This window comes from Schistocerca gregaria, chromosome 4 (assembly GCF_023897955.1).
Source record: "Schistocerca gregaria isolate iqSchGreg1 chromosome 4, iqSchGreg1.2, whole genome shotgun sequence".
NCBI lineage: Eukaryota > Metazoa > Arthropoda > Insecta > Orthoptera > Acrididae > Schistocerca > Schistocerca gregaria.
This window is the reverse complement of record NC_064923.1, coordinates 176406511-176420017: the sequence shown is the minus strand read 5'-3', so window position 1 is coordinate 176420017 and position 13507 is coordinate 176406511. Positions and strand designations below refer to the sequence as shown.

The following is a 13507-nucleotide window of genomic DNA, read 5'->3' as shown; positions in this document are numbered from 1 at the left end:
GCAACAGTATAACTATTAGTTCTCGAGAAAAATATGAATGGCATTTTTTTTGTAGGAAATTTAATTCGGTTTAATTTTGTGCTGCGAAACATTATTGCTACAAGCTGTAGTTTTCAAGTTATTCAAGCAAAACATACAAAAATGACTTTCAAATGACCCCCCCCTCCCCCCCGTCCTCACACTCATACCTTACTAATCAAGATAGTTTGTCATCCATGGCGCTGCACCCTACCACTGAACAAAAATTTGTGACTATAAATTTTGTTTTTTCTCTTAATTTTCCTTCATTGACTGGACTAATTGAGCATCTCTGAGAGCTTATGAGGTGTATTGCCACTCTCAGTTTTCTTCCCTTAGAGCAACTTTACAAAAAAATTGAATTCACTTCTAATGAGCTCATAACACTATGCATTGACGTGACTTGTGCTATGTGAAGAGGGCACATCTATTTCAAACATCATTTGAGTTGCTATTGAGTTTCTTTGTCTATAGCTGTTATTTTAAATGTTTTATTCACACCATGTCATGTGTTGTAAGATTCAGTCAAATGTGATCACTTTGTGTTGTAAGATTCAGTTAAGTGCCATCACATTCAGCATACAACCTATTGAATTATCATTAGTTCTGAATTTTTTCCTCCAGTAATGGAAAAACTATCTATAAGAAAGTGCATTTCTAGGAAGAAGAATGTTGAAAAAACTCAACTTGTATGGCAATTTACTGTAACTGTTTGTTGTCCTTTTAAAAAAATTACATCCATCAGTTTCCTTCATTAACTAATGTGTTACTCATTTCCATCTTTCAGCTGCTTGCTTTTTATATGTCACTCATAAATCTGTAAGTACATAACCTGCTCATATAGCTTAATGCCCAGTGCACAAGTTTATGAGATGTGATAGGTGACCCAGACTTGGGCTGAATCTGTGTGATGGATTAACAATTGGTGGTCTCTTACACCAGCCGGTCTGAGTGTGGTTTTTAGGCATTTTCCCACATTTGTTAAGGCAAAAGCTGGGCTGGTCCCCAGTCACCACTTCAGAAAATAAGATACGTAAATAGTTAAAATATAACACATATAAGAAATTTTATATGATTCAGACAGGTAGATAGCATATACAGATTCTCTTATTGAACTAATGACTGTGGAAAGAGGAAGGGAATCAAGCTACAAAGGTAAAACTAAAATAAATGAGTCAATCGTAAAAACAATAGGCCACTTATGATGGGATACGAGCTAGAAATGAGAGGCAAATATGAGTACATACACATAATTGTGTCAGTTTAAATTTACTTGTTATATGCACTTTTACTCATAAATTGATTGATTTTTTTAATATATTTCTGTTACAGGGGGTAAACGAGATGACAAACTTATTTTACCACTAAATGACTCTGTCAGCACAACATTAAGCACAGAACATGTAAGCAATGCTTCAAATTTTTGTCACTTTTAATTGGAATGATGTTTGCTGGACTGGTCCATCTTTCTCCTGATACACAACAGTGTTCAACTTTGAATCTCAAGAGCAGAAACATTTTTATTTTTCTGGCTGGAAAAGGAGAAATAACATTTCAATTTTCCTGTGTGATAAAATGTTGGTTTAATCTCAAACAACTTAATTGACTCAGGAAATGAGAGACGTAAATTATCTGTTAAGGTGATTAGTCAATGGTATGAGTTTTCCATGATACCTACTTTGGCTGTTTTAGACTAGGGTCCTTAACATTTGTTTCTAGTTCCATGGTCGTTTTACAACATATTTTCTTCTATAACTTTGCAGATGCGACAAGATGTTTAACACACACTCATCGCACTTAGTGACACAGTACAGTTACACTTTTCAGTTAGGTAAACCATGTCATTACACAATCTTAAGGGACTGAAAATAGATTCAGTAATAACTCTCTTCGTCAGAAGCAGTGGAAATGCAGCGACGGAAACTGTGAATAGTTATCTTGATTGCATACTATACAGTTTTGTAAATAGAGTGGCATTTCTTTAAAAGCAACTAGTGTGGTAATCCACAAAAAGAGTCTATCAGAATCCACAGTAGACTGTTACTTTTATGAAACAAATATTATGATTAGAGTACCAGTCACTTGCATAACAACAATATTTTCATAGTAGTGCACAATACTAGGTCTACAATAGAGACATAACCTGCAATAAAATAAAATGTTGTTGCCAGATGTGTATTGCAAAATATTCACCACTTGAAAACAAACAAGAAATAATCAGTACTTTAATAATCTCACATGTGTTTGGACTCAATGTTCTCATATTTCTCCATATAATTGTTGTTACTGTTGAATTGTGATTTCTGTTTTTTGCATCTTATTATTTCAGAATTTTCTTCAGTGCCACATGCCTCCGTTAATCCAATGTTGGGATTGTTTCCCTCTTACAACTGTGCACCTTACCTATTCAAAAAGCTTTACCCAGTTAAGTTGACAAAATATGGTTTCAGCAGGAGTAAAGGAGACCACTCACTGAACAGCAAAAGTGTCGAGGGGCACACACAAATGAGAATGAAAACGTTGCAAGCTTTTGGAAGAAATCTGTTGACAAGCTAGAATACAAAAGTGAGTATTTGTACTCTAGCTCATCAAAGGATATCCTGTGAAACCTAGCAAAGCTTTTTCATTGTCTCTTAATGAGTCAATGCTTGTGTTATTTGGTGAGAGGTCTCCATTACTCCTAAACCATTTACATTCTGCCATAACTTTCATTACTATGTTTATATAATTACCTTGCTATGGTACTGAGACTGCTGTACTTGTTTCAGTGTTATTAACACTGATGTTTTGGTGATAGATTAAGGCAATATTGTTTTTATTTGTCCTGTATGAAGACCAAAATGTTTAAGCCCACTGTTCCAGTTATTCAGTTTCCATTGTATCTTAGCTTCATTATTGCTCCACACTACTGGTGAGAGTCCACTGGCTTAATGTATGATGCATGTCTTCTCAAACATTGTGAGTATCCACAAAGTTCTGTAACACAACTTTGGTAGTGTTCATCCAGCATTATTACTTTATTAGTTAATATATTTGATACATTCGTATTATGAAGTCTCTCCCAGATTTTGCTCATTTGCATGCAGTTGGAAACCTTTTCCCAGAAGGCCCATATTGCACTGATCGTTTCCATCCAAGTATGAAATATGGAATGTATTAGAGCCTTCATTATTCTAAAACAATATTATTGTTTGTCTCAAACGTATCTTTTCTTCTAATGAAGTGGTTAAGCAAAATTTGTTGCATTAGAGACCTAGTCGTGTTTCATTAGTTCTATTATCAGCAACTTGTAGCTTCTGTCTCAAAAATTTGTTAACATTCGGTTGCATTTCATTGGAGTAGTAGTCGTAGCTATAATATTGAAAAGACAACTTGGAACTCTTGCCAACATCATATGCCAAAAGATGGCATTGTTGGGGTGTTAGTTGTCCCTGACTGTTGAAATACACACATAAAATTTTTTTTGCATCACTTCTGTTCCGAGAGTTCCAGAACCTGTACAGAAAATTGGAATAGAAATCAACATAAACATCATTTCTGCCCTTTTTATTGCTCATGAAAATCACACATTACATTTTGTACCACCATACAGTAAGACCTTCAGCGGTGGTGGTCCAGATTTCTGTACACACCAGTACCCCTAATACTTAGTAGCATGTCCTCTTGCAGTGATACATGCCTGTATTCGTCATGGCATACTATTGACAAGTTCATCAAGGCACTGTTGGTCCAGATTGTCTCATTCCTCAATGGTGATTTGATGTAGATCCCACAGAGTAGTTGGTGGGTCATGTCCATAAACAGTCCTTCTCAATCTATCCCACGCATGTTTGATACGGTTCATGTCTGGAGTACATGCTGGCCACTCTAGTCTAGTAATGTTGTTATCCTGAAGGAAGTCATTCATAATATGTGCGCAATGGGAACATGAATTGTTGTCCATGAAGACGAATGCCTCCCCAATATGCTGCTGATATGGTTGCACTATCAGTCGGAGGATGGCATTCATGTATCGTACAGCCATTATGGTGTCTTTCATGACCACCAGCAGTGTATGTTGGCCCCAATAATGCCACCCCAAAACAACGGAGAACCTCCACCTTGCTGCACTCGCTGGACAGTGTGTCTAAGACGTTCAGCCCAATTGGGTTGCCTCCAAACACATGTCCAACAATTGTCTGGTTGAAGGTATATGCGACACTCATCAATGAAGAGAACATGATTCCAGTCCTGAGCGGTCCATTCAGCATGTTCTTGGGCCCAATTGTACCACGCTGCATGGACTCATGGTTGCAAAGATGGATCTTGCCATGGACATTGAGAATGAAGTTGCACATCATGCAGCCTGTTGTGCACAGTTTGAGTTGTAACACAGCATCCTATGGCTGCACAAAAAGCATAATTCAACATGGTGGTATTGATGTCAGGGTTCCTCCGAGCCATAATCCATAGGTAGCGGTCATCCACTGCATTAGTAGCCCATGGGCAGCCTGAGCAAGGCATGTCATCGACAGTTCCTGTCTCTCTGTATCTCCTCCATGTCTGAACAACATCGCTTTGGTTCACTCTGAGACCCCTGAAAACTTCCCTTGTTGAGAGCCCTCCCTGACACAAAGTAACAATGCAGATGCAATTGAACCATAGTATTGACCGTCTAGACATGATTGAACTACAGACCACATGAGCCGTGCACCTCCTTCCTGGTAAAATGATTAGAACTGATTGGCTGTTGGACTCCCTCTGTCTAATAGGTGCTGCTCATGAATGGTTGTTTGCATCTTTGGGCAGGTTTAGTGACTTCTCTGAACAGTCAGACGGACTGTGTCTGTGATACAATATCCACAGACAACATCCATCTTCAGGAGTTCTGGGAACCGGAGTGATGCAAAACTTTTTTGATGTGTGTATAATAAACATAAGTTTTACTACTGAACAGAGAATTATTTATTTATTTTTGTTTGAATTCACAAGGTATAAAATTGTGAAATTTATATCACCTTTTCACCAAAATGAGTAATGACATTGTAGTTTGGCTTCTCCAGAAAATTCATACACTGAAAGATGTATTTCACCTCAGTGGCTTTACTGTGACCTTTTGTTTAGCTGAAGAAAATGTATTCATGCTTCCATGAGTATGAATATTTGTAACAGAGCAAGTGCTGTAATGGATATTTTGTACTGAAAAATAATTTACCTCATTCAAACAAACAAAGATAACTGTTCTGTGCATTGTACGTCGTGATTGTTTTCACTTCCTTTTTCAGCTATGTGCTAAGACAACTGTAATGATTAGCTCCGAGTTTCAAAGTGACAGACTATGGCTGAATGGAAGGTATGTTCTCATTAAAAAGATTACTCTAACATGAGCAATATTAGGAAAAGGATAGGTTGCTACTCACCATGATCCATTGAGTTTCAGACAAGCACAAAGAAAAGACTGTTACACATTCTTGTTGGAACTGCTGGTGGAAGCTGTCATGTGTGCATGAGGTGTGCTTGCTTGTGTGAATGTGTTTTTTCTTTGCTGAAGAAGGCTTTGGCTGGTCGCTATAACATGTAACAGTCTTTTTGTTGTATGTGTCTGCAAATCAATTGATCATCTTTACGGTGTGCAGCAATCTATCCTTTTCCTAATATTGTTGATATACCAACCTGGAGTTTCTGTTGTTTGATTTTACTCCAATATGAGATTATTTATTGGCCACCAGCACTGGAATACCTGGAACAGGACTGACAGACACACAAGTTTAAGAACACAGTGCAACTCAAGGTACGACAGTTTACTGTAGTTCCTCAATAAGGCTAAATAAAGATAGTAAACGTGTTGAAGAAAAGTTGTAGCAGATGGTGAAGGAGAGAATTAATTTCTCCAAACACCACATTAAAACATGTCTACAGGAAATTATCAGAAAATAACACTGAAGTTGTAGCTAAGGTTTAAATTAAAGCTTTAAATTTGTGTTGCATGCTAGTGCTGTTTCACTTCTTCCTGTGCAGTGGCTGGTAAGTGGATATTGTTATTTACTCACAAATATTATTAATAATTTCCTGTACATAAACATGTTTTCATGACTCTGTTTAAAATATATACAAAATGTTAAGCTTTTATTTACAATGCATTTCATAGGCTTTGTTCCATCATTAGGTGGTAGTTACAGTGTTTAGCTCAAATATATTACTCCCAGGAAAACTAATGATGTTGAATGTATTACTCCCAGGGAAACTAATGATGTTGAAATATCTAGAATATTGACTGTAGACTGTCCCTCATGGTTTGATAAGAAGAAATTTTGGGAACTGATGTGTCATACATGCAGTTGTTTGTATCTTTATTGTGTCCTTTCCTCAATGGCTCTGCATTCAGGCTTTATGCATTAACTGTCTACAAACTTTACACAGGTTGTCACAGTATTAAAGTGTCTCCTGACTTATAGTGATTTTATAGATTTTTTTTGTCTCATAGTGTACAAAGATTTTAATAAAGTTATATATTATGCAAATTTATTTTTTTATGCATTTATATGTAATTTCTGTGACCTCGGTGAAGATCAGTTTGGATTCCGTAGAAATATTGGAACACGTGAGGCAGTACTGACCGTACAACTTACCTTAGAAGCTAGATTAAGAAAAGGAAAACCTATGTTTCTAGCATTTGTAGACTTAGAGAAAGCTTTTGACAATGTTGACTGGAATACTCTCTTTCAAATCCTGAAGATGGCAGGGGTAAAATACAGGGAGCAGAAGGCTATTTACAATTTGTATAGAAACCAAATGGCAGTTATAAGAGTTGAGGGGCATGAAAGGGAAGCAGTGGTTGGGAAGGGAGTGAGACAGGGTTGTAAACTCTCCTTGATATTATTCAATCTGTATATTGAGCAAGCAGTGAAGGAAACAAAAGAAAAATTCGTAGTAGGTATTAAAATACCCGGAGAAGAAATAAAAACTTTGAAGTTCACCGATGACATTGTAATTCTGTCAGAGGCAGCAAAGGACTTGGAAGAACTGTTGAACGGAATGGATAGTGTCTTGAAAGGAGGATATGAGATGAACATCAACAAAAGCAAAACGCGGATAATGGAATGTAGTTGAATTAAGTCGGGTGATGCTGAGGGAATTAGATTAGGAAATGAGACACTTAAGGTAGTAAAGCAGTTTAGCTGTTTGGGGAGTAAAATAATGGTTGAAGTAGAGAGGATATAAAATGTAGACTGGCAATGGCAAGGAAAGCGTTTCTGAAGAAGAGAAATTTGTTAACATAGAGTAAAGATTTAAGTGTCAGGAAGTCGTTTCTGAAAGTATTTGTATGGAGTGTAGCCATGTATGGAAGTGAAACATGGATGATAAATAGTGTAGACAAAAAGAGAATAGAAGCTTTCAAAATGTGGTGTTACAGAAGAATGCTGAAGATTAGATGGGCAGCTCACATAACTAATGAGGAGGTACTGAATAGAACTGGGGAGAAGAGGAGTTTGTGGCACAACTTGACTAGAAGAAGGGATCGGTTGGTAGGACATGTTCTGAGTCATCAAGAGATAACAAATTTTGTATTGGAGGACAGTGTGGAGGGCAAAAACCATAGAGGGAGACCAAGAGATGAATACACCAAGCAGATTCAGAAGGATGTAGGTTGCAGTAGGTACTGGGAGACGAAGAAGCTTGCACAGGATAGATTAGCATGGAGAGCTGCATTAAACCAGTCTCAGGACTGAAGACCACAACAACATGTAATTTCTACATATTTATACATAAACAAGATCTGTTCTTAGTTTATTTTTACAAATATGAGGGTTACCCAGAAAGTAATTCAGCTCATTTTGTTTCTTCAATAATTCTTTATTGAACATAATTAGAATTACACAAACGAAAGACAGGTGTTTTATCTTCACATCCTATCTTTCCACGCAATCTCCATCCTGTTCTATGGCCTTCCTTCAGTGCAAGACAAGGGCATGTATACCCTGTCGGTACCAACTCTTGTCCTGGTGGCAGAGCCAGTGCTTCACTGTGTGAATACCTCCTCATCTTCCTCAAAATGTCTTTCGTGAATCGGATCCTTTAATGGCCCAAACAAATGGAAGTCTGAGGGGGGCTAGGTCAGGTGTGGATCGCCTCCCCAACTGTTGCACATTATGGAGCTCCACCAAACTGCCTTCTAATGATCCCACCGTCCTTGCCCAGTGACTAACTGTACTTCTGTTGACAGCAGATGCTCCTTAGACTTTGCACAAGCATTCGTGAATATTCCCCACAGTTTCTTTCTCTGCAGTGAGACATTCAATGATGGCATGTTGCTTGTAATGTACATCACCTACAGACGCCATTTTGAAACTGCCCTGCAGCTACGCTATCTGTTTGAAGCGACAGAAACTTTGTGTGTGTGTGTGTGTGTGTGTGTGTGTGTGTGTGTGTGTGTGTGTGTGTGTGTGTGTGTGTTTTTACTCTAGTTTGTCAAAGGATAACTCTGAAAACTAGGAGGTTTTCTTCCTTTTGCATGTGCCTATTGACAACTCAACACTTGTGCTTTTTGGTGTCTGGTCTCCTCTAATCCGAAAGTTCTTACATTCTGCGATAATTTTACTACAACATTTGTGTCCTGTTTCATGCAGATCTGTTGCAACAACTAACTTAATTCCAATTATTTGCTTAAAGAGCTCCTGTATGTTCACAAAATCTAATGTCAGATACTCTCTCTGTCCATCAAATACAGAAGGTTCCATAAGTGTAAAAGATATGGGCACCACATTCCTATCTCATGCACTTATTGCCTCCTCTCCCACTTGGGACATCTTTCCATTGCTGCGTCAGTGCTTGTACAGTACTAGTACGACACAATCTGAAGTAAGCTGTTATGATTACTCCTTTCATTATTTATATTCCAGTCAGATGTTGACATTATCATATTTAGATTGTTATTGTTTGTATTCAGAAATCTAGCAAATTTCATAGTTTTTGCACTATATCTTATTTGATTCTCTTAAGATGCAAGGAATACATATAAACCAACAATCTCAATATCTGTCTGTCTTCTGGCATTCTCTACAGTAATGTTTTGGGTGAGATAGTTTTTAAACAACTGACTGATAAAAATTTCTCACAAAATTTATTATTTTATCTGTGTTGAAATATGAATAAAATATCTATTACTAGGTGGTAGAGATATTGTGAACATAGCTTGCTGGAAATAGCATCATTCTGTTGACTCTGTCACAGGTAACAAGACTGTTTATTATGAAAAAAATTATAAAAAAACTGTCCTTGCATATCTCTAAGTCTCTGCTCAAGCTTGTAAATATCACATGCAGTAATGTGGGGCTACTTTGGTTAAGGGATATTGTATTGTGTAAGAGACTGAATTAAATATTTTTGGCAAAAGTTGCAACAGAAATCCCAGGATTTAAACAAAAAGTAGAGCATAGGGAAGGCAGTGAGTCATATGTAGCTCATTGATGTGTGCGACATAGTTTCATCTACATCTACATTTATACTCTGCAAGCCACCCAATGGTGTGTGGCGAAGGGCACTTTACGTGCCACTGTCATTACCTCCCTTGCCTGTTCCAGTCGCGTATGGTTCTCAGGAAGGACGACTACCGGGAAGCCTCTGTGCGCGCTCGAATCTCTCTAATTTTACATTCATGATCTTCTCGGGAGGTATAAGTAGTGGGAAGCAATATATTTGATACCTTATCCAGAAACACACCCTCTCAAAACCTAGACAGCAAGCTACACCGCAATGCAGAGCGCCTCTCTTGCAGATTCTGCCACTTGAGTTTGCTAAACATGTCCATAATGCTATCACGCTTACCAAATAACCTTGTGACGAAACGCGCCGCTCTTCTTTGGATCTTTTCTATCTCCTCCACCAACCCCACCTGGTATGGACCCCACACCGATGAGCAATGCTCAAGTACAGGTCGAACGAGTGTTTTGTAAGCCACCTCCTTTGTTGATGGACTACATTTTCTAAGGACTCTCCCAATGAACCTCAACCTGGTACCCGCCTTACCAACAATTAATTTTATATGATCATTCCACTCCCAGATATTTTACAGAAGTAACTGCTACCAGTGTTTGTTCCCTATCATATAATCATACAATAAAGGATCCTTCTTTCTATGTATTTGCAATACATTACATTTGTCTATGTTAAGGATCAGTTGCCACTCCCTGCACCAAGTGCCTATCCACTGCAGATCTTCCTGCATTTCTCTGCAATTTTCTAATGCTGCAACTTCTCTGTATACTACAGCATCATCTGCGAAAAGCCGCATGGAACTTCCGACACTATAAAAGAATAAACATTTTACTAGCTTTGGAACAACTGCTCTTTTTTGTAGTTTTAGTAAACAGTTTCCTGCAGACACCTAAATGCATTTCTCTGTGGCTGCAGGTGGGTTTGGTTGGGTAGATGGATGTGGGAAAGATGGCTACATAAACTAAAAAAAGTGGGAAAAGTACAGTCACTCAAAAACTGCGAAGGTCTGTAGACTGTTACATTCCTCATTTTTGTTTATTTACACTCGTTTTGGTTTCTACTTGGCAGAACTTTCATACTGATACATTTTACTTACCAATGCTAAATGAGACATTTATTAATCACAGAAATAGCAGCATTGTCTCCAGAACTGAACATGGCTGAATCAAGATGAAGGACTCGACCAGAGACTTCAAAGGTTCTGTGACAAGGTAGGCTGTGAATTCCTGGACTTGTACTGTATGGTTGAAAACTGTGGGGTCCCCCTTAATGGGTCAGGTGTGCACTGCACATCAGGGGCTGCAACCCAGGTAACTGATGGTGTGTGGAATGCACACAAGGGTTGCTTTGATTATGCAACTCTCCATCTAGTCTAGATAACGATAGCTGCAGGAGACCCAGAAGTATAAGTGTAAGATCCAAAATAATGCCCTTCACAGGTGAGAGAACTAAAATCCTAATAGTTACGTGCTGAAGTGCTCACAACAATGTGCCACAGTCTGAAGTGCTACTGAAAAGCAATGAAGCGTACTACTTCATACAGAAAGCTAGTTGAAACCATGAACTGATAGCAGTGAGATCTTTGGGGAAAATTTAAGTGTACATTGAAACAATAGGCCAATGAAAATTGGAGGTGGTGTATTTGTTGCAGTAGATGAGAACTCAAATCCAACTAGATAGTAACTGAAGCTGTATGTAAGATTGCACAAGACCCAGTATCAGGGGTGGGTATAAAATGGTGTTTGGAGTCTTCTGTCGCCCATCAGACTCACCTCCTGACACAACAGAAAATTTAGAGAAACCTTCAGCTCTCTTGTACTTAAGTTCTGCAATCATTCTGTAACCATCTGGAAACATTAATCATCCAATAATCTAATGAGACAATTACAGTTTTGTTAGTGGTGGGTGTGACAAGACATCCTGTGAAATATTACTAAATGCCTTCTATGAAAACTACTGGTAACAGATAGTCCAGAACGCCATTCAAGATGGAAATATATTAAATCTAATGGCAACAAACAGACCTGACATCTTTGGATAAAAATGGAGTAGAGTAGTATCTTAATGAGTAACTTGGAAGATTCCGCACATGACAGGAGCATTTAGAGGAAATATCACTCATATTTAAAAGAATAACATGAACTGGATAGATATATACCCAGTAGAACAGTTCATAATGGAGGGACCTTCCATTTTACACAGTCACTGTAAAGAAACTTCTAAAAAAACCAGACTACTGCATAATAGGTATAAAACAAAGCATAGGGCTATAAATGGAGAGATGCTGAGTGAAATGCTTTAGTATGTCAAGAGAGCAATGCGTGAAACTTTCAGTGATTGCTTTAGCAGAACACTGAAAATGATCTTTCACAAAATGCAAAGAAATTCTTTTCTTATGTACAGGCAGTTAGTGGCATCAGAGATAGTGTCCAGTTTCTTTTGGATGAAATAGGTATGAAACTGAGAGTAGTAGAGGGAAAGCTAAAATGCTTAACTCTGTTTTCAAATGCTCCTTCACAAAGGAAAACCCAGAGAATTAAACAATTTAATCCTCATACCAATGAAAAAATGGGTGAAATAAGTGCTGGAATCAGTGGTGTTGAGAAACAGTTGAGCTTGTTAAAACAGAACAAAGATCCAGGGCTCAATGGAATCCATATTATATTCTAAATTGAATTTACAGTCGAGTTAGCCCATCTTCTAACCACAGTCTACAGTAGATCCTTCGAACAAAAAACTGTGAACATTAGGTGGAAGGACGCACAGGTCACACCTGTTAACAAGAAGGATAGTAGAAGTGATTCATAGTACAACAGTACTGTCTAATATCCTTGACATTGGTTTGTTGTAGAATCTTAGGACATATTCTGAGCTCATATTAGATTAGATTAATACTAGTTCCATGGATCATGAGTGTGATATTTCATAATGATGTGGAACGAGTCAAATTTTCCAATACATGACATAATTAAGTTAATTTAACAATATAATTAAGTTAATATAACAACTTTTTAATTTTTTTAAAGTTTTTTTAAATTTTTTAAAATATTTTTGTTTCTTAATTTATATCTAAAAATTCCTCTATGGAGTAGAAGGAGTTGTCATTCATAAATTCTTTTAATTTCTTCTTAAATACTTGTTGGTTTACTTGTTGGTTATCTGTCAGACTTTTGATACTATTTGGTAAGTGACCAAAGACTTTAGTGGCAGTATAATACACATCTTTCTGTGCCAAAGTTAGATTTAATCTTGAATAGTGAAGATCATCCTTTCTCCTAGTATTGTAGTTATGCACACTGCTATTACTTTGGAATTGGGTTTGGTTGTTAATAACAAATTTCATAAGAGAGTATATATACTGAGAAGCTACTGTGAATATCCCTAGATCCTTAAATAAATGTCTGCAGGGTGATCTTGGGTGGACTCCAGCTATTATTCTGATTACACGCTTTTGTGCAATAAATATTTTATTCCTCAGTGATGAATTACCCCAAAATATGATGCCATATGCAAGCAATAAATGAAAACAGGCGTAGTAAGCTAATTTACTAAGATGTTTATCACCAAAATTTGCAATGACCCTTATTGTATAAGTAGCTGAACTCAAACGTTTCAGCAGATCATCAATGTGTATCTTCCAATTCAATCTCTCATCAATGGACACACCTAAAAATTTGGAATATTCTACCTTAGCTATATGCTTCTGATTAAGGTCTATATTTATTAACAGCATCATACCATTTACTGTACGGAACTGTATGTACTGTGTCTTATCAAAATTCAGTGTGAGTCCGTTTACAAGGAACCACTTAGTAATTTTCTGAAAGACATTATTGACAATTTCATCAGTTAATTCTTGTTTGGTTCAAATGGCTCAGGGCACTATGCAACTAAACTTCTGTGGTCATCAGTCGCCTAGAACTTAGAACTAATTAAACCTAACTAACCTAAGGACCTCACACACATCCATGCCCGTGGCAGGATTCAAACCTGCGACTGTAGCAGTCGCTCGGCT

The 13507-nt window shown here is 37.4% G+C and overlaps 1 protein-coding gene across 5 annotated transcripts in view; it reads left to right on the top strand.

Annotated features, from left to right (window-relative positions):
* LOC126267281 (diphosphomevalonate decarboxylase) overlaps nucleotides 1-13507 on the top strand; it is a 94565-nt gene that overhangs the window by 31086 nt on the left and 49972 nt on the right. For 4 of the 5 annotated variants that reach the window (XM_049972352.1, XM_049972350.1, XM_049972353.1 and 1 more), the window contains exons 2-3: nucleotides 1351-1421; nucleotides 5283-5350. In XM_049972352.1, the coding sequence (XP_049828309.1) occupies nucleotides 1351-1421; nucleotides 5283-5350 (139 nt within the window). The remainder of the gene's footprint in view (nucleotides 1-1350; nucleotides 1422-5282; nucleotides 5351-13507) is intronic. The other variant, XM_049972354.1, reaches the window with a different exon arrangement.